This window comes from Garra rufa, chromosome 6 (assembly GCF_049309525.1).
Source record: "Garra rufa chromosome 6, GarRuf1.0, whole genome shotgun sequence".
NCBI classification, from domain to species: domain Eukaryota; kingdom Metazoa; phylum Chordata; class Actinopteri; order Cypriniformes; family Cyprinidae; genus Garra; species Garra rufa.
This window is the reverse complement of record NC_133366.1, coordinates 28,614,761-28,633,215: the sequence shown is the minus strand read 5'-3', so window position 1 is coordinate 28,633,215 and position 18,455 is coordinate 28,614,761. Positions and strand designations below refer to the sequence as shown.

General features: G+C 35.7%; 2 protein-coding genes across 5 annotated transcripts; both read left to right on the top strand.

Annotated features, from left to right (window-relative positions):
- Positions 1 to 1,724: 1,724 nt before the first annotated feature.
- On the top strand, positions 1,725 to 14,387 carry LOC141336386 (glycerol kinase-like). Of its 4 annotated transcripts, XM_073841974.1 has the most exons (21): positions 1,725 to 1,894; positions 3,277 to 3,350; positions 3,818 to 3,924; positions 4,022 to 4,099; positions 5,599 to 5,678; positions 5,995 to 6,132; positions 6,613 to 6,722; positions 7,505 to 7,571; positions 7,929 to 7,946; positions 8,578 to 8,613; positions 8,850 to 8,917; positions 9,099 to 9,141; positions 9,230 to 9,310; positions 9,540 to 9,618; positions 9,714 to 9,810; positions 10,042 to 10,126; positions 10,486 to 10,606; positions 10,684 to 10,827; positions 11,476 to 11,562; positions 12,139 to 12,225; positions 12,773 to 14,387. In XM_073841974.1, the coding sequence occupies exons 1-21, from the start codon at positions 1,802 to 1,804 to the stop codon at positions 12,784 to 12,786; spliced, it is 1,707 nt and encodes a 568-aa protein (XP_073698075.1). In that variant the 5' UTR covers positions 1,725 to 1,801; the 3' UTR covers positions 12,787 to 14,387. The 4 variants fall into 4 exon arrangements, with proteins under 4 accessions (XP_073698075.1, XP_073698076.1, XP_073698078.1 ...); XM_073841975.1 differs by lacking the exon at positions 7,929 to 7,946; XM_073841977.1 differs by lacking the exon at positions 12,139 to 12,225 and having other exon boundaries at positions 12,776 to 14,387.
- A 1,318-nt stretch (positions 14,388 to 15,705) lies between these two features.
- Positions 15,706 to 17,854, top strand: LOC141337198 (nicotinamide N-methyltransferase-like). Its single transcript, XM_073842973.1, has 3 exons — positions 15,706 to 15,983; positions 16,075 to 16,282; positions 17,397 to 17,854. The coding sequence occupies exons 1-3, from the start codon at positions 15,824 to 15,826 to the stop codon at positions 17,821 to 17,823; spliced, it is 795 nt and encodes a 264-aa protein (XP_073699074.1). The 5' UTR covers positions 15,706 to 15,823; the 3' UTR covers positions 17,824 to 17,854.
- The last annotated feature ends 601 nt before the right edge of the window (positions 17,855 to 18,455 follow it).

The following is an 18,455-nucleotide window of genomic DNA, read 5'->3' as shown; positions in this document are numbered from 1 at the left end:
TCAAGCATATTCTTCCTCCTGTCACTTCAGGTCACTGAATAAGCGGCGTCTAGATGTTCCTACACAATGAGGCAAAAAGTCACTTTCCAAAACCTTCATTGTTCCTCTATGTTGGAATGCTCTTCCAACCTTCACCCAAACTGCTGAGGCCAGAACAACTTTGAAATAGTAGCTGAAGACACGTCAAGTCAACTTAAGTTGCAGTTTTTTATATAGCGCTTTATACAACACAGATTTTGTCAAAGGAGCTTTACAGTGTTAAACAAGAAAATAGTGTCAATAATGCAAACAAAATTCAATTCTGTTGTAGAGCAGTTCTAAAAAGAGGACAATAGTCAAGTCAGTTCATTGCTGATTCAGTGATGTCATCATCCAGCAGTTCAGTTCTTTGGAATCAAGTCAACAACAATTAGTTGTTGCCAACTAAGCAAACCAAAGTTGACAGTGGCAAGGGACCAAAATATATCGGTGACAAAAATGGAGAAAAAACCTTTGGAGAAACTCCTATGTTCTCCTATGGCTAGACAAAACCAGCATGGTGTGGCTGCAACACAAGTCAGACTGCAAAGGACTCTTCTGGTTTTCATAGTCTGGATTTGTGCCAATGACTGACAAGGTCTTTGCACGGGATCTGTCTCTGGGGTTCACCTAGTTGTTGTGGCCTCCGCTGACATTCAGGGCTGTTGTGGTCATATCTAGGTGCTGATCTGGATACGGACTTGATCCAGGTGACTACAGTGACCCTGCTAAGGACGGGCATTCGTAATATTCTGAAGCTTTACTTGTAAATATGAAGATACAGTTCTAAAATTAACCATGGTTTTAAACACAGTAAAGGTGTAGTAACCATGTTTTAGGGTAGGCTATTGATTACCTTTTGTATAACCACAGTTTTACTACAAATACCATGGTTAAACTATGGTTAGTGTAGCAAAACCATGGTCAGTTTGTGATTACCATGGTTCAACTATAGTAACCATGTTTTTTGACTTATTTGTAGTAAAACCATTGTTAATTTTCGTAAGAGTATGAAGTTTTTGCAGAACAAAAGTGGGCGTTTCTAAATTATGCAGTGAAAATGGTGCTTTTTTTTCTTTCAGAATTTATTTCAGAATCATCATTGGTCCAAATATTAAATAAATGTATTAATAAAATGATTAACCATAAATTATGTAGAACCAATACTAATCCAACATTATCTTATATTCAACAATAAAATAAAACATAAATTATGATACCTAATTTAGAATTTAAAAATATGAGCAAATGATAATAAAACGTTGTGTTACTAATCACGAAAACATAATACCCATCATAACATCACATTACATAATTTATTGCATCTGTAGATTTTGATTACAAACTTTATTACATTTCTCTATAATAAAAAAGTTTAAACTCCAAAGGTTAGATTCCAACGTGTGATAGCCTACTTCTGGTGAATAGCGCTCGCTGGAGGTAAGGGGTTGAGATAGACACCTAACCACACCCTAACCCTACCCCTTACCCTATCCCTAACCTTAACTCCACCCATTTGTTCAATCAGAGGTGGAGCTGGACATCAAGAGAGGTGGAGCTGGATGCCATTTGGCTCTGCAGTGAGCAGTACTTGGAATAGCGTACTCCCATGATGTTTCTTGGGAAAACCCTCCTACTGCAGCGGGGCGTGTGTTTACGTCATCACGTGCCGTCAGTGCCGCGCACTCGCAGACGTCTGAAGCGGGAGTAAGGGCGGAGCGCAGAGCGGTGAGGCCAGTGTCCAGTCGTATATATCTGGCTGCTGTGGTCATTCACTGATTCAATGAACGGTACAATGGCTGCATCGTCGAACAGGATCATGCTGGGCCCCCTCGTAGCTGCTATCGACCAAGGCACGAGTTCCACACGTTTTCTGGTAAGTCGCATCTTGAAGACATGTCATCGTGTTGTGGCGGAGCTTAAGTGGCTCTCATTCAGACAATGATTGGAGAGTCCTCCGTGCCCTTGCCAACATGTGCGGGTAAATATATCGAAGCCGGTTAAGCTGGAGTTGTCATACAAGTTACCCACGTGCATTACTTTTAGTTTCTGATTCTGCTTGTTTGCACGTTGACAGTTGAACGCTAAACTAATCCTTATAGGTAGCTTTCTATTTACTCAGTGCTTGTGTCTCAGAATATCTATATATGCAAGGTTTATTTTAATATACCGGACGTGATATTGTTGTTACGGGCTGTTTTTGACACTAGGCGAGTGAACACGAATAATCTTTGTTTTACCTAGTTACACAATGTTTGGATTTGAGCAGCATTACAAAGTTCAAATGTTTGCTATTTGATGTTTGTTGTGAACACTGGAACTTTTTAAATGACAGTTTCTCCATACAGTGTAAAATACATTGTCCAGGTAGGGAGTAGGTGTTGTGATTCTATTCTTGTCTAGTGTGTGTTTCTGCTGCTTAAAAAAAAGTTTTAATTTGCCATTCCACAAATTAAACAGGACAGATATAGGTTACTTAAGCAAGAACTTTTTTGCAGTGTGATCAGAAGGTACAGTACATTTATTTCCATATTCTAGTATTTGGTAGCAGAGCTATTCAAGCCTTAATATATTCTTTTGTAAAATGATTTTAAAAATAGTAGTGGAGATCTCTAGGAAGTTGTGTTTTCAAACCTTGAAGCATTGCTAATACAATGTGTGTTCCTTAAACTTTCTTAAGAAGGTCTGAGATGTTTACCTTCATAAAACCTGCAGAAATCCTGCTTGTGATGCTCTGTTAGAAATGTCACTGTTGGCTACTGTGGGTCGTATGTTTTAGATCTGACAAGGTTGTGCCACTAACAGTGGACAACACAATTCAATATCTTCTGTTTGTGTGTCCAATAGGAAGACAAAATGCATATAAGAATGCATGTTTGTGTTAAAAGAGGGTGTGCTTGTAATTCCAGGGCCTGACAAACATTCCTGATATTGTTAAAATGTTGCAGACAGAATTGTTACTCAACAAAAAAGCTCAGAATGATGTCAAACATTGGTTAATTCCTTTGTAAGTAATTTATGGAAATTCCAGTTTTCAACATCACTGACATTTCACTGCAGTACTATGCTGATATGCCGCAGGTACAAGTCAAAGAAACACAACTCCTGTTTTTTTTTTATACCTGTGATTTCTGGTATTCTAATACTGTACATTGAACAGAAGCAGATTGGGTGGAAAAAACAAATAACTGACTCTTATATTATGAAAAACGTAAACTTTTTTGATAACTTAAAAGTTCTTTGTGCTTTTAATTATAGGTTTTCAATGCAAAAACAGCAGAGCTTCTCAGTCACCATCAGGTTGAGATCAAACAGAGCTTTCCTAAAGAAGGGTGAGTATTATGTCCTTTGTGTTGACACGCCGGTTCAATGGGGCAATGCATTGTGCAATAAAGTAAGAGTACAACTTGTGATTTAACTCACAAGTTCATAATGTTCATAGCTGAGTTGGATTTCTTCCATTCACATTGATTGCAAAGATGTCAGCTGTGTTCAGTTATGCACAGTGTGCTATATTTAAGAATCATGCGAATTTCATGTGGCTGGTTGAAGTGGGAACCAGTGTTGTTTTAGTATCATTGAGATACTGTTATGGTTTTTATTAATAGTTTGAATTTTTGAATTTGAATTTGAATTTTTTGTAAAGTTTCTTAGATTTTTTGTTGTTGTTGTCATTGTCTGTTGTTTTTATTAATTTTTAGTTAGTTTTTTAGTAGGTTAAGGTAAAAGAAAATGAAAATAAGAAATATTTTATAAAATAAAATTATATAAAAGTATCAAATTTATTGTCTTCCCTCAGCTGGGTGGAGGAGGATCCAAAAGAGATTCTTCAGTCTGTGTATGAGTGCATGGACAGAACCTGTGAGAAACTGACCCAGCTCAACATTGACATCTCAAATATAAAAGGTATCAAGACAACTGATTATTTCTTCATTCACCTTCTATTACTTGCTTGTTGTTTCTTTTCATTCTTTTCTTTTCACGTGTTTTAATCTGTCTACAGCTGTTGGTGTGACCAATCAGAGGGAAACCACCCTTGTTTGGGACAAGGAAACAGGAGAACCACTTTATAATGCTATAGGTAAGTAACATTACCTTCTTCCAGGAAGCAACTGGGCAACTGGGAGTTTTCCTGGTGGGCTGCTAGACAATGTGAGCTGTCCCGTGCTACGCAAATGCATAAAGAATAAATTGGAATACATTTACGTATCCTTAGTTGACCCAGGCAAATGCCCGCACAGCACACTTAAATTAAAATTATTTATCTATTTAGCATGCTCAGGCTCAGTGCAGCAGTGAAACAGTGCTTGTCAATGTGAAAATGATTGAGATGGCCAAACAAATTAAAGAAGGTGGGATTGACATTGTTCATATAAACAGAGCAGGAATTCCAGAACAGTAAGCAGCTGAATATAATGAGGCTAAATCTAGAAATATTGGCTGACTGATTACGATAAAAAAATGTTAAACCAAGAGTAATATCCAGGGATGCAAACTAATGTTGTTTACCTTTGGCAGATTTTTCCAATTTTAATGTCATTAATGTTAATTATCACACTGTGTAATTCTTAATTGTGTGTAATGAGCAATAACAGAGTCATAGCCATTTTCAGCATATCAGGTGTAAGATAAAGAGTGAATGTTTGCATATTGTGAATGTTATTTGGCTTTTGTGGTAGCCTTTTGGTGATTTCACTTGTCTAAGGAAACTATTCATAGAACTCAAAGTGGGAGAGTTATCATCTTTAAACTTGGAAACTTGTGGCTTTCGCTCAAGCTTGTTGTTCTTTGGACAGTCATATATTAAAATAAAAAAAAATATTTGCAAATTGTTCAAATGCATTATTTTATTGTAAATAAGTGTTCTTCAACTATTTACTGTATTTATTTACTCTATTGTCTCTATTTTGGACCAAATAAATTCAAGTATCTTCTTTGAGAAAAGACCAGGGTTCATGAACTGCAGCAATTTTATTTTGGGTTTGTCCTTTTCAGGTCTGTACTTGAAAGGAAACCTCCAGTTAAGGGGTTAATTCACCTATAAATGATAAATCTGTCAACATTTACTTACCCTACATAATTTCAAACACATGTGGCAGTTTTTTTATAAAATAAAAAAAATAATTCTCTCTGTTCCATAGGAAATAGTGAGCAGGGACTGTCAAGCTTCAAAAAGAACAAATGTAACCTCTAGAAAGGCACTATAAAGACAGTCCACATGACTTCTGCACTTTATTCAATTCATAATCTTCTGAAACCATACAAGAGCATTTTGTTATATGGGCTGATTTTATAGTGTAATTCAACTTTAGTGACCCTGTATAGAAATGAGCTGTGTACAAATTATTTTATTTGGCATGTATTATTAAATTATAATTAAAAAAAATAATGTCAGTCATTCATGTTATTAAGCTTTTTTTTATTTCAGATAAAACAAAAAAAGCTCTATGCAACATTTCAGTTAGTCCAAGTCCAACCCCTGTATATGACCATAATTTTGTATATGAGTAATCAAATCTACTGCTTTAAAGTCTGGAATAAAATAACCAAAAAATTCCTGATTTGTTTGGTTGCGTTTAGTTTGGCTTGATCTGCGGACCCAGTCAACAGTGGAAAGGCTAATCAACAAAACTCCAGGCAGAAACAAAAACCACCTCAAGGTGAGAGTGACTTTTTGTAAATAAGACTGAAATTGTCTTGAACACTTACATCCATAATCCATTAGTTTGTTAAAAAGTTTTGTCTGACAGGAAGTTTTTTTAAATCCCCATGAAATCAAAATTGATGTTTCGGCTGAAGTCTGGCTATTTTAGCCCTGTCCCACCCTGATTTCTTGTTTAAAACCAAAATATATCAAAACAATGAGAAAAATGGCACTTATCAAGCCATTTCTAACTGTATTAAGGTATTTTTATTTCTGTTATTTTAAAGTTGTCAAAAGTGAATCGTATTTTTTACTTTTCTTGCTTCAAACAGCACAAGACTGGCCTACCCATCAGCACGTACTTCAGCGCAGTGAAGTTACGCTGGCTGATGGATAATGTGGAAAAGGTCCATGAAGCTGTGCTTTCTCACAGGGCCATGTTTGGAACAGTGGACTCCTGGCTTATCTGGGTAAGAGCAGTGCCAGTGTGATTTCACTTTTGCGTCTCTATAGAGTTTGTGTATACGTTTTTTGAGGTTTAAGGGGAAAAGAAGAAATCAGTGCATGGATTAGGGGCAATCCAAGATTGTCAGACTGCTTAATGATAACACTAATGCTTGCAGATACTGCAAAATAAACTCATTCACTTGGTCATGGATTGATTTCAGATGCTCTAATCCAGTGGGCCTCAACCACATTCCTGAAGCCCCCCAGTACTGCACATTTTGCATGTATCTTTAATGAAGCATTTCTGATTCAGCTCATCATCTTATTAGTAGAGATTCTAAGACCTGAAATGGATGTGTCACACAAAGAAGACATGAAAAATGTGCATTGTTGAGGGGGCTCCAGGAATGTGGTTGGAAACCACTGCTGTCTTCAGTATGAAGTGATCATGATGTAAACATTTTAACTTGTTTAAATGATCTATGATAACCACTACATTTTAGTGCCTGACGGGCGGGAAGAAGGGAGGTGTTCATTGCACAGATGTGACCAATGCCAGCCGAACAATGCTCTTTAATATTCACACAATGGACTGGGATCCAGAGCTCTGCACGTAAGTACTAATGTGCATACATAAAATTTTTTAATATATATTTTTCTGGACCAATGTTTATTGGCATATTCAAATATGAAAAAGAATGTAGGATACTCCTCCCGAAAAAAAATATTCTGTTATCATTTACTCACCCTAATGCCGTCCTAAATCTAAATGACGTTTTTCCTTCTGAAACAGAAACAAATGTTTAAAATTTTATATTTTTCTTGTATAAATCTTTTGTTTTGTTTCAGAAGACATAAACTGGGGACATATTGACCATGTTTTTTTGTGTGTGTGGTTTTTGAAATTTACTTGTCATACATTGGGAACGGCAGGATAGTGAGTAAATTATGAGATGATTTTCATTTTGGATATAAAGTATCTCTTTAAGACCTGAATATGCTTCTTGACTTTTAAATCTATGCTACACATTACACACTTGCCAATTTGTAAATGGTTACAGAAAAAAACTGACCATCATACACTAAATGACTGACTATCAAACACTACCAGACTTTTTTTTTAGGTCATAATAAACTCCTGCAGAAGCATGCACCTTATAGCTAGGAGACGCCTGACAAATGAAAACAATATTGTTCTAAAATTTGCCCAAAATGTCAAACGTCATACATTAGTTAGACATCCCCTGACTCTGTGAAGTAGTCTGATGCTAAAAAGTCTTGTCTGTGTCTATCATTTTTTTTTCTTTATAAAAACTCTGACTGACATTGTGTAGTGTATTCTAGCCTTTACTGTTTTTAAAGATATATTTATTATAACATATATTTCCTAAACAGATATTTTGATATACCAATGGAAATTCTGCCAAAAGTGAGAAGTTCTTCAGAGATTTATGGTTTAATGGTAAGTGTTTTACTGCAAAGAGAGAATTGCTTTTTGTACTTGTGTTACATAATGCATTGGTAGGATTCTGTTGTGGTAAATTTTCACATTGCTGTTAATGTGTCGTATTCAGTGTGCAATATAAGTATTACTTTGAATGCACGGCAAGAGAGAAATGATCTTTGCTCCAGAGCAGAGCCTGTTAAACAGTAACTGTTTATTCTTTAACAGTACATACACAAAATCCCCAATAACATCTTTCCATCTAAAGTTAAATTTACTGTGGAGCAGTCATTACACCATTTGGAGATTTTTAGTGTGTCCCTCTTTATCTTGATTATATTTTGTGTCCTGTGATCTCTTTGGGCTAACTGCTAGAAAATCAGCTCTAATCTGGTGAGTATCTCTAGCTGTCCATAGTGTCATGTCTGGGAAAACCTTACTGTGTCATGCTGTCATCACAGAAATAGGTACATTTCCAATATGGGGCAAACATGTTTTTGATATTTTGGTTGTAAGTGCATTTTATATATTCTTGAGTTAAGGTCTTATTGGAAATGTACCGGAGGGTGATCTTGTCTTTGTTTTTCATTGTGTTTTGGCTTGACACCCGATGCACTGCCTGTTCTTCCCAACAGTTCTTAAAGTTCTTAAACTTTTTTTATTTTATTTTATGGCTATGGTCCTTTTCTTTGTTGCCTTTTTTCGTTTGTATTTATTCACTATGGCTGAAGCCGCACCATCTTGATTTGTAAAGATGAACCAGCTTTTTTTCAAACATGTAGAGTCATTGATTCTTCCTTTCTGTGGAAGCAAATACTTGCAGCATACCGCAGCAGATAATTTGCCAAAGATGCTCATGTCCACTAAAATATTAGACTTGATAATTATTAATCTGACTCAAGTGTTTAAGTTTTGGCTTTAAGCAGGGGGCTGTATAATGCATGTTAATTATTCCATTTATTTGTATATTATTAAATTCTTCCCCTAATGTTTTACTTTTTAATATTTATTTGTTTTCTTACAGAAATCTGGCCCTTTAACTGGTGTCCCCATATCAGGGGTAAGATCATTAGATTATTATTAGAATGACTACGTTTTTTTTCTGTCTTGCTCCTATTTAGCTAACTTTTAGTTGTATGTGTATATAATACATTGTGTCATTGAGTTAATTTGTTGAGTTGGACAATTAAATTGACTATAATGAACATGAAATATAATGTCTTCAGATCATTAAATATAATACAGAAATTCACATACTTTCTGATGTCTTTAAAGTACCTTTACTTCTGTTTACAGTGTCTTGGTGACCAGTCTGCTGCGCTGGTGGGACAGATGTGTTTCAAGGACGGACAAGCCAAAAATACGTATGATTTTGTTTTGTTAATCTGTCTTCTCAGTTCATATGCAGTAGTATCACTGAGCGTATTCTGCTGTTCTCCACATAGCCTAATTTGTCAACATGCAAAAATGTATACTTCGACTAAATGAGGATGTTGTGATTTGTGTATTTGATTACAATGTGTAACTTAAGTGTTTTAATTACAGTTATGGGACCGGTTGTTTCTTGCTTAAGAATGTAGGAACAAAGGTATTGAACATGCATATAGCCTCAAAAATATTTTTTGTATTTTTGTATTTTTTTATTTAATCTATATTGTCTTTTTTGTATCTTGAAGCCTGTAATGTCGGACCATGGACTTCTGACAACAGTCGCATATAAACTAGGGCGTGACAAGCCAGCCTGCTATGCACTAGAGGTAATGTTGTTGAATGTTGACATTGCTTATTGCATGTTCCTGACAGAGCATTTCTTACCAAAGCAATGTTTGTGTTTTGTTCATGTGGCAGCTATTCCATCTTTCCAAAACATGAAGAGTGTTCTCATAATTACTTTGTAAATTGGAGTGATGTAGCCAATCTTTCACCCTTGCTCATCTGGCGTTTTTTTTTGTTTGTTTTTTTTTTCTTTTTTCTTTTTTCTCCTAGGGTTCTGTTGCCATTGCAGGAGCAGTTGTGCGTTGGCTAAAGGATAATCTCGGAATTATCCAAACCTCTACAGAACTAGGTGTGTTTGTGTAAAATGTATATTTATACCCTGATACAAGCGCATTTATCCGAGTTTGGAATATTTCATTTTAAACATTTCACTTTTCATCCCAGAGAAACTAGCTGCTGATGTTGGCACATCATATGGCTGTTATTTTGTCCCTGCATTCTCTGGATTATATGCGCCATACTGGGAACCAAGTGCTAGAGGGTTAGTGACTGACACATCCATTTAAAATAATTTTTGTTTGATGTAAGCCATGTATAAACTCTAAAGCTTGAGAAGAGTGAGCATCACATTAGTAAAAGGCAGTAGAGTTTTACAAGATTCTATTGTGAATTTCATAATAATTTTCAATTATTATGTGAAGTCCATTTGCACCTTTTGAGTTATTACATGTGAAATATACAACAATGAACCTCTGTCTCTTGCTTACAACAGAATCATCTGCGGTCTAACACAGTTCACTAATAAGAGTCATTTGGCTTTCGCAGCACTTGAAGCTGTCTGTTTCCAGACACGAGAGGTATACCTTCATGAATTGGCCTCTGCATGATTATAAGTTCTTATTACATGGCTCTGTTGTTGAAGGAAATGTTTCTGTGTTCTACATAGCATCTGTGGTCTCTGCAAACGAATACATCATTTCTACTCAAATCTTAATTTTATGTTCATTTGTTTTATAAATAGATGTTTAATAAGCAGGATAATATACAGTCCAGTTAATTTACTGATTGCCCTGTTGAGGTTACTTTGCAGGGTCAGTTCACTGTATATTATCCCTTAATTTATTTTTACATTCTTAAGGATAGAGGTGCTTTCTAAATTTGAGTATGTCACAAGCAAAAATTGTAAAATGCTAAAGGATGTTCAAATTTGTTTCAGATTCTGGATGCAATGAACCAAGACAGTGGTATTCATCTGTCCCAGCTCCAGGTTGATGGAGGCATGACGTCCAACCGGTTACTGATGCAACTGCAGGCCGACATACTGTGTATCCCAGTCGGTAAGATGCACATAAATGTATTTTTACTGGTGTTTGTAAATGGGCAGAAATGTGATGTAATTTATATTTATTTTCAGTAAAGCCGTCCATGCCTGAGACCACAGCTCTGGGTGCTGCCATGGCAGCAGGGGCAGCTGAGGGGGTCAGTGTGTGGAGCCTGAACCCAGAAGATCTCACAGAAGTCACTTCAGAAAAATTTGAACCCCAGATTAACCCAGAGGGTAAAAGAATCTAAAGTGCACCACACTCCAATTCATAACTAATGTAAATTGTATGTACAGTATATTTGTTTTGCTTAACACTTGCTGAGATTATTAAATTTGCAACATGTTTCAGTGTAATACTGACAAACTTTCAGATTCTGTCAGGCCATAACATTGTGTTCATAACTAAGGGTGTGTAGTTTGATTCTTTTGAGCTGGGCCAAAACAGCAAATGCATCATAGTCAATTTACAGTCTTTTTTGTATTTCTTGTTTCTTTATGAGAAGTGGTTTCATGTAATTTTAGAATAAAGGCATGTTGCATCTGTGCCTATCATGATAAAACCTTAACTTCAAATCTATACAAAGCATTTGACAATTTTAGGGTAATGCTTAATAAAGCCATTACACTGTAAATAAACCCATTAGATTTTAGCCGACTAAATCTACTGTAGAATGATATTTAGTCGACTAAAACTAGACACAGAAGTAAAACTATTCAGATAACTAAAATATGACTAAAACTAAATGGCATTGTTCAAACAAGTAAAAGTAAATTTTGCATCCGATGACTTTAATCAAGTTAAAACTTCTAAATCCCAAAAACTGGCCATTGTTTAGCACTCTAGTTGCAGATTAAATGTGACAGTTTTTTTCCTCTGTGCAGAGAGTGAACTGCGATATGCTCGCTGGAAGAAAGCTGTTCAGAGGGCTATGAACTGGGAAACCACAGAGCCAGTCAACAATGGAAATGGTGTGTTGTTGTTTTTTGTTTGTTTGATTTGACTCAATTGACCAATTAATCAGCTAATCAGAGCAATACCTCTTATACCAGCTTATACAAATGCAATAAACAACAAAACATTACATGTAATTATGTTCTTGTTTTATATTTAAATTTTTTTTTTTAATCTGGAAAAAAATAATCTTTTTTGCTTAAATTAGTTTGTTTCATTTCCCCCCAAAAAACTAAACAAAAAAACAGGCCCACAACTGTAGTCAAAGATTGATGTAGGTTTGTTGTAATCAATAACCAAAGGTATTGACCCAGAATGTCCAAAGTCAGGGGGAAGGGATGTTTTGCAAGTGTGTTTTTTTTTTTTTTAAGCAGTGGTACAAAGTCCTTTTTCTTGATATCTATTTATATAAGTTATATAAGTTATTTATTATCTGGTTCAGGTAAAACATAACTGTAGTAAAATAAATATCCAGGCGAAGAATAAAGTATTTTTGGTTTGACAAAATCAGTAGTTTCTTAATTGTCCCACTTGTTTTCTCTTTCTTTCTACTGTCTTGCGTGACATGGACCTGTGTTCTGGACAATCAACAGAGGAGACTAGTATCTTCAGTAGTGTTCCCTTGGGCTTTTACATTCTGGGTAGCATGTTTATGTTAATTGGAGCAAAGTACATTGCAGGTCAGTGTGAGAGCAAGAGAATGAGAGATGGTGAAAGAGACAGATGCATGTTTTTGTATGTGTCCTGCTTAAAGTCCATCGGCCTGAGAGAGTGGTGAACATGAGTGTGCTCACAGGGTAACCACCACGCATTAGCTTTCTTTTAGTGGATGTCTTGTAGCAGTGTGAATGAATGGCGTAGAATAGCATTCTATGTGAGTCTGTAAAGAGGAAATTATAGAACAGGACCTGCTCATGTGTGATGGGATATACTCAACAACAAAAAAATCCACAGTTTGCAATTTTGTGGCTTGGTTTGATGAATTTGATGGGGGGGATAGGTACCTGTTCTAAGAATCTCCCTGTCTGTCCCAAGCCTTTGCTGTCACTTCTATTCAGTGTTGGTTTTCCATTCTTCATAGTTTTCATTATTCTCTTTCCATCCAGTGTCACGCTATCTTAAACATTTGTGTGCATGCTGAAAACTTCTCTGCTTATCGGTTGACCAAACATGTCATTTTTGCTATTGTAACATTTTTCTAACATTTCTATTTTCCCCTCACTACAGCAGGGCAGAAGTAGAGTCGAACCTTTCTGCATTTCAGAAGATGGGAGATGAAGTCTTTAGAAGGTCCATGGCTTACCCCTTCAAACTCAAGATGTGCTAGAGTGCCCTTGGCAAAAGACATTCCAACTGAAAGTTGTTAATGCATTCTGCAGACATGGTACCTCAAAATGATAGATTAAGACCTTTCTGGCCATGCAGCAGGAAGTTTTATTGACCATATCTGGTATGATGACATCATTATTTCTCACATCCTCATTACTGTAGTTTTCACACACTATTCTCTAGAAGGAGCTCCATACTTGGATCCATACTACATACCGGTGCTGAAGCTGCTGTGGCTTGGTGTTTCTGGTATTTTGCATGTACGGTACATTGTAATGGAATTGTCAAAGCAACTCGGCTGTGCAAATCAGTTATTGTTAATTTAATTTTTTTTTTTTAATGGCACTAATGGTCAGACATCAACAGATGAGTGTCTGTGTATGGTGGTGAAGTTTTAGTTTGAAGTTTAAAATAGCAAGATGTACTATAAGTACAATTTAGTTACTTCTCAAACTTATTCAGGAAGAGTTTTAGTGCACTTTATAATGTATTATGCTGTTATGTGTAACAGCAAGGGAACTGAACAATCTCATGTACATAATGTTGTGATGTTTTTCCTCCTCTTTTACAATTTCATATGCCTGTTGGAAATGTTTGTCGTTTTGTTGACAAAAATACTGTGCATAGAAACCAAGTTAACCAGTCCAAAAACACTGTGGCCCTCCTGATAGAAGTTGCACTACTGCATTGCTTCTGCCTCCTGTAAGAGAGACCATTAAATGGGATGTCACTTGAGTAGTATTGAGTCAACATCTGAAAAATTACTGAGAATGTCTGTGTAATTATATTTGAACAAACATACTGTTTTGTTATCAATTGTAGAGCACTGTTTTGTCTTATTTTTGGTCAAGTCACTGTAATTTCATTTTTGAAAATGTGCGTGTAAATTACATTACTGTGCAGCTCAAGGAAACAATGATGTTAAAATATAAAATTAATTTGATAAAAGTATTTCCTTTCAGTTCCACAAACTGATTTCTGTTCAAATATCTAACTTAAATTTAAAATGAAATAGTTGGCACCTGGTTTTCTATCATATTGATGTCTGTGTAATGAAGTGTCACAAGTTCCATGACAATGAACAATTTGTGAACAGATGTAAACATAAACAGATTTTTTTTTGTTGCTAATTTTAATAATACAATTGCCAATTTAGTGGTCTTCTTTAATGCATAAGTTTGCATTTTTAAAAGCCAAGCATATTTGTGTCATGAACTCTGAATGGTACTTCCTTGATTTGTCTTTGATTTGTGTACATGAATACTTGAAATGCACAAAATGATGTTTAAAAAATGTTTTACATAAGTAGCCAGTATTAAACTTAAGTAATTCGTTTTCTTCATTGTATATGGTTTTTATTTTGAATGCTCGTTCAACAATCAAGATATCAAAATGCATGCTTTCACAAATTACATGTATGAGTGATGCTTTGATGTTCATTAGCACATCTTGCATTTCAGTTTTTCCCCAGGATTTTCCAGTAAATTTACATCAATAAAATGTCTATTTCTTACTTTTAGTACTTCACTGTCTTTAAAATGCTTCTGAGGATTAAAAGAAAAGCCTGTTTAGTCTGTCAACATGCCAAATATAATATAGGCCTATTGCCCAGTTAAATTCAAGAAACTATTATGTTTCCGTAATACGGAGCCCCGTACTACGGAGCCCCGTACGTCACCTGCAGGAGAAAAAAAAAACAATCCGTGGCGACGGATTTGCAATTCGTTCCCTCAGTTTATAAACCGTACCCACGAATTCTTAAACTGTTCCCTCGGTTTAACAATTCGTGCGCACGGATTAATAAACCGTACCCACGAATTTCCAATCCGTGCGCTCAGATTTTGTAAACCGTACCCTCGGATTTTGAATCCGTACCCACAAATTCATAATCCGTGCGCACGGTTTCGCAATCCGTTCCCACAGTTTGTAAACTGCTCTCACGGATTTGTGGCCCCGCCCCCAAATTCAACCAGGACACCTGTTTATATGCTGGATGCATTGTTTTGCATTTATTAAACTTTATTTCTCAGTAGGCTATATGAGACTATGCAACTGACAAAACAGAGTTTTTAGCTTTATTTTATATTAATCACCAATAGATTAGCTGCCAAAACATCATGTGTTTTAACCTATTGGTTATTAATGTAAAACGATAAAAAGAAGCCTGTTTTGTAAGTGCGGTCATGGTACCAAAATAAAATAATAAGTGAAGAGTGCTGTTTAAACGGCTTTGTTTTATATAATATTTTTCAAAATGTAAAATTACCTGAATTTAAAAAAAAAAAAACAAAAAAAAAAAACGAGTTTTGGAGAGGAGCAATACAAAACAAATAATGTACAGGTTATGTTGCCATTCCTTAATTTGCTCTCAAACTAAATGCAATGTAATAATAGGCCTTATTTAATAATAACATTAATAGTGCAGCATGCATCTAACTCTGGGTGAAAAGCTTATCATAATCACAAATCCGTGAGAGCAGTTTACAAACTGTGGGAACGGATTGCGAAAGCGTGCGCACGGATTATGATTTTTGTGGGTACGGATTCAAAATCCGAGGGTACGGTTTACAAAATCTGAGCGCACGGATTGGAAATTCGTGGGCACGGTTTGTTAAACCGAGGGAACAGTTTAGGAATTCGTGAGTACGGTTTATAAACTGAGGGAACGAATTGCAAAACCGTCCCCACGGATTAATTATTTTTTTTCCTACAGGTGACGTAAGGGGCTCCGTACTTTTAAGATAAGATTCAAATTGTATTACCTAATCTTTAGCAGTGAATGACCGTTTCTTGCTTGAACACCGATGATTACCGGTTGCGCAAGGCTGGAAACCATATTTGCGCCTTCGCTGTTCCAGTAACAACAGGATAGTTTGCTCTTACAATATTTACAGCACAGTCGTAGTTTATTTAAAGTTATATTCATATAATACGTGTTGTTGGCTAATTATGAGTAAATTCACGACCTTCACTGAGGGAGAGTTCTATGAGGTGCATTTTGACTCGCGAGCGTATGTGAAGAATTTTTATTCCTGCTCAAGCGGTCACGCTGACGAGAATAATTTACTTACTTTCGTTTTGAGATGCCTTAGCAGAGTTTTCTCAGCGGGTAAGCAACCCCTATCAATCAATAACACATGTTCTATGTCTAGATGTTCTATTTTTCCTAAATAATTTGGGCACAAATGTTTGTTTTGAAGGAGAACATAAAGGCAAGCTGCTGGTCGATGTGGGCAGTGGTCCATCTATCCACAGCGTCCTAAGTGCGTGTGACCATTATGACGAGATCGTGCTGTCTGATTTCTCAAGTGCCAATTGCAGAGAAATTGAAAAGTGGCTAAAAAATCAAGAAGACAGTTTAGATTGGAAACCTGTGCTGCAGTACGTCTGTGAACTTGAGGGGAAAAGGTATATTTCTATATTATATATTGCTTTTGACATTGGCGTGGACACCCAGCGCCCAACCACCCAATTATTTTAGCATTTATGATTGAACTTTGACCGCAGTTTCATGTCATTAAAAGTCTTTATTTAAAGCTTATGGTAGCCAACATATTCATACTCCATTAACAGAGTTTTTCTAATGTTAGTATGTTTAACAGACAGTAATTGCACAATTTTGATTTTATAGACCAACAACTTTACAGCAGCATCAGAGCGCTGGGTGTCTCATTAATAAATTAAAATTACTTTATTTTAATATAAATCGAACTGGACCCAGGATAATTCTGAAAGAAAACACTACTGTTGCTGTAACGAACAGTATCTGACTGACTGAACTGACCTTTTTTGTTGTTGTTGTTGTTGTTGTTTTTTTAGATTTTTCAGCTAACTGTTTGCTTTGTACATTCAGTTTAATCCTCAAGAATCCTTCGGGACAAATTTGGGCAAAACCATTTTTAGTTTTATTTTGAATAGTTTCCTTAATCTGAGCGGTGCAAGGATGTGGTTGAAAAAAAATATATTTTTTTAAATTAAATTAAAACTTAATTTCTCCATGGACAAAAGTGTGCACCTTTATAAAATTAATGGGAAATACTATAATTTAGAGCATTTTTTTTTTATTTGTCCAGTAAAAATAAATCCTAAGTTTACATTTTTCCTCACAATTACATCTCACAATACAAACTTACCTTTCTTTGATTGTTTTATTAGAGTTTCTTGCATTATAAATCTTATATTTATATAAAGTTTCTCAGAATTATACTTAGGATTTTTTTTGTGGCAGAAATGGACTTCCAAACTATGTTGGCCTTGTTTTTTTTTTTTAGAAAAACACTCACTCTCAAAACATCTTAATTGATTAATAGCACTGTATAACCAAGTTTTTTTTTGTTCAGAACAGTCATTTCTGTTATATATCAAACAATGTAACATTTTAAACTTTGTCTTGCTAAGACTAATTCCACTAGTAAAACTGTGTAAAGAAACACCTATTTATAAATATGAGAGCCTACATTTTTACACACCAAGTTCCTAAAACTTTTTCGTATTTTGTTCTAATTTATTTATTTTATGGCAGCCCGTCTGAATTGGAGGCTACACTGAAGAAACGAATCAAAAAAGTGTTACAATGTGATGTCCGGTTGGAAAATCCATTCTATCCTCACACACTGGAACAAGCTGACTGTGTCATTACATCTCTGTGTCTGGAAGCAGCATGTAAAGACATCCAAACATACTGTCGTGCTTTACATGGGCTGACCAAACTTCTGCGTCCTGGTGGACTTTTGGTCATGATAGGTGTTCTGGGTGAAAGCTTCTACAAGGTGGATGAACAGCTCTTTTCTTGTCTTAGACTGAGTCAGGATAATATTAAGGAAGTGCTCAGTGGTTTAGGCTTCTCAATCAACGAGTTTACTATACTGCCTGCAGAAGACAGGCAGAACAACGCTGTGTCTGACTTTGAGGCCGTTTTTCATCTTGTAGCGAGAAAACCCTCTGAGTGAGAAAGCAAACAGAGAGATTTATATAATACAACAAAACAGTTGTATTTAATACGGTGACGCATTGCTGCCGCACACTTATTTTTTTTCCCACTCAGCTATGTCGTTATAACGAGATCTTTTCTCGTAAAAACGACATCTTTTCTCGTAAAAACGACATAATTTTCTCGTTAAAACGACATCTTTTCTCGTAAAAACGACATAATTTTCTCGTTAAAACGACATCTTTTCTCGTTAAAACGACATCTTTTTCTCGTAATAACGACATAATATGTCATAAAAACGATCTGATGTTCCTGTTATAGATGATATGATTATGTTATGTGAGGGAGCTAAGCGTTTGTCCGCGCTGCCTTCGCCACAGTCCTGACCTAAAGGAGGATGCACGCTGCTGGAGTTATATAGAAATACACTGTTTTAATCATTTTAATGTAATGGTTTCAATTGTAGCAGCTGTTTATTAGGATTAATCTCCATACTAATTTGCCCTTAGACCCAGAGGATTTAAGATGATCAGATCAAAAGTGTTATTTCTGACTCTGAGCTTGGAATATTATTTGGATGAAAGTTTGATTTTACAAAAAATTTAAATAGTATCAGAAAATAAATTTAAAAAATGACACACGGTTTGATCG

What these genes read in the sequence shown, in the direction of transcription:
- LOC141336386 (XM_073841974.1), top strand. Translation starts at nt 1,802, where the DNA reads ATGAACGGTACAATGGCTGCATCGTCGAACAGGATCATGCTGGGCCCC. An exon ending in TGACATCTCAAATATAAAAG is followed by an intron (nt 3,925 to 4,021) that starts GTATCAAGACAA and finishes ATCTGTCTACAG; the next exon opens with CTGTTGGTGTGACCAATCAG. An exon ending in TGGGAACCAAGTGCTAGAGG is followed by an intron (nt 9,811 to 10,041) that starts GTTAGTGACTGA and finishes TGCTTACAACAG; the next exon opens with AATCATCTGCGGTCTAACAC.
- LOC141337198 (XM_073842973.1), top strand. Translation starts at nt 15,824, where the DNA reads ATGAGTAAATTCACGACCTTCACTGAGGGAGAGTTCTATGAGGTGCAT. An exon ending in TAGCAGAGTTTTCTCAGCGG is followed by an intron (nt 15,984 to 16,074) that starts GTAAGCAACCCC and finishes TTTGTTTTGAAG; the next exon opens with GAGAACATAAAGGCAAGCTG. An exon ending in TGTGAACTTGAGGGGAAAAG is followed by an intron (nt 16,283 to 17,396) that starts GTATATTTCTAT and finishes ATTTTATGGCAG; the next exon opens with CCCGTCTGAATTGGAGGCTA.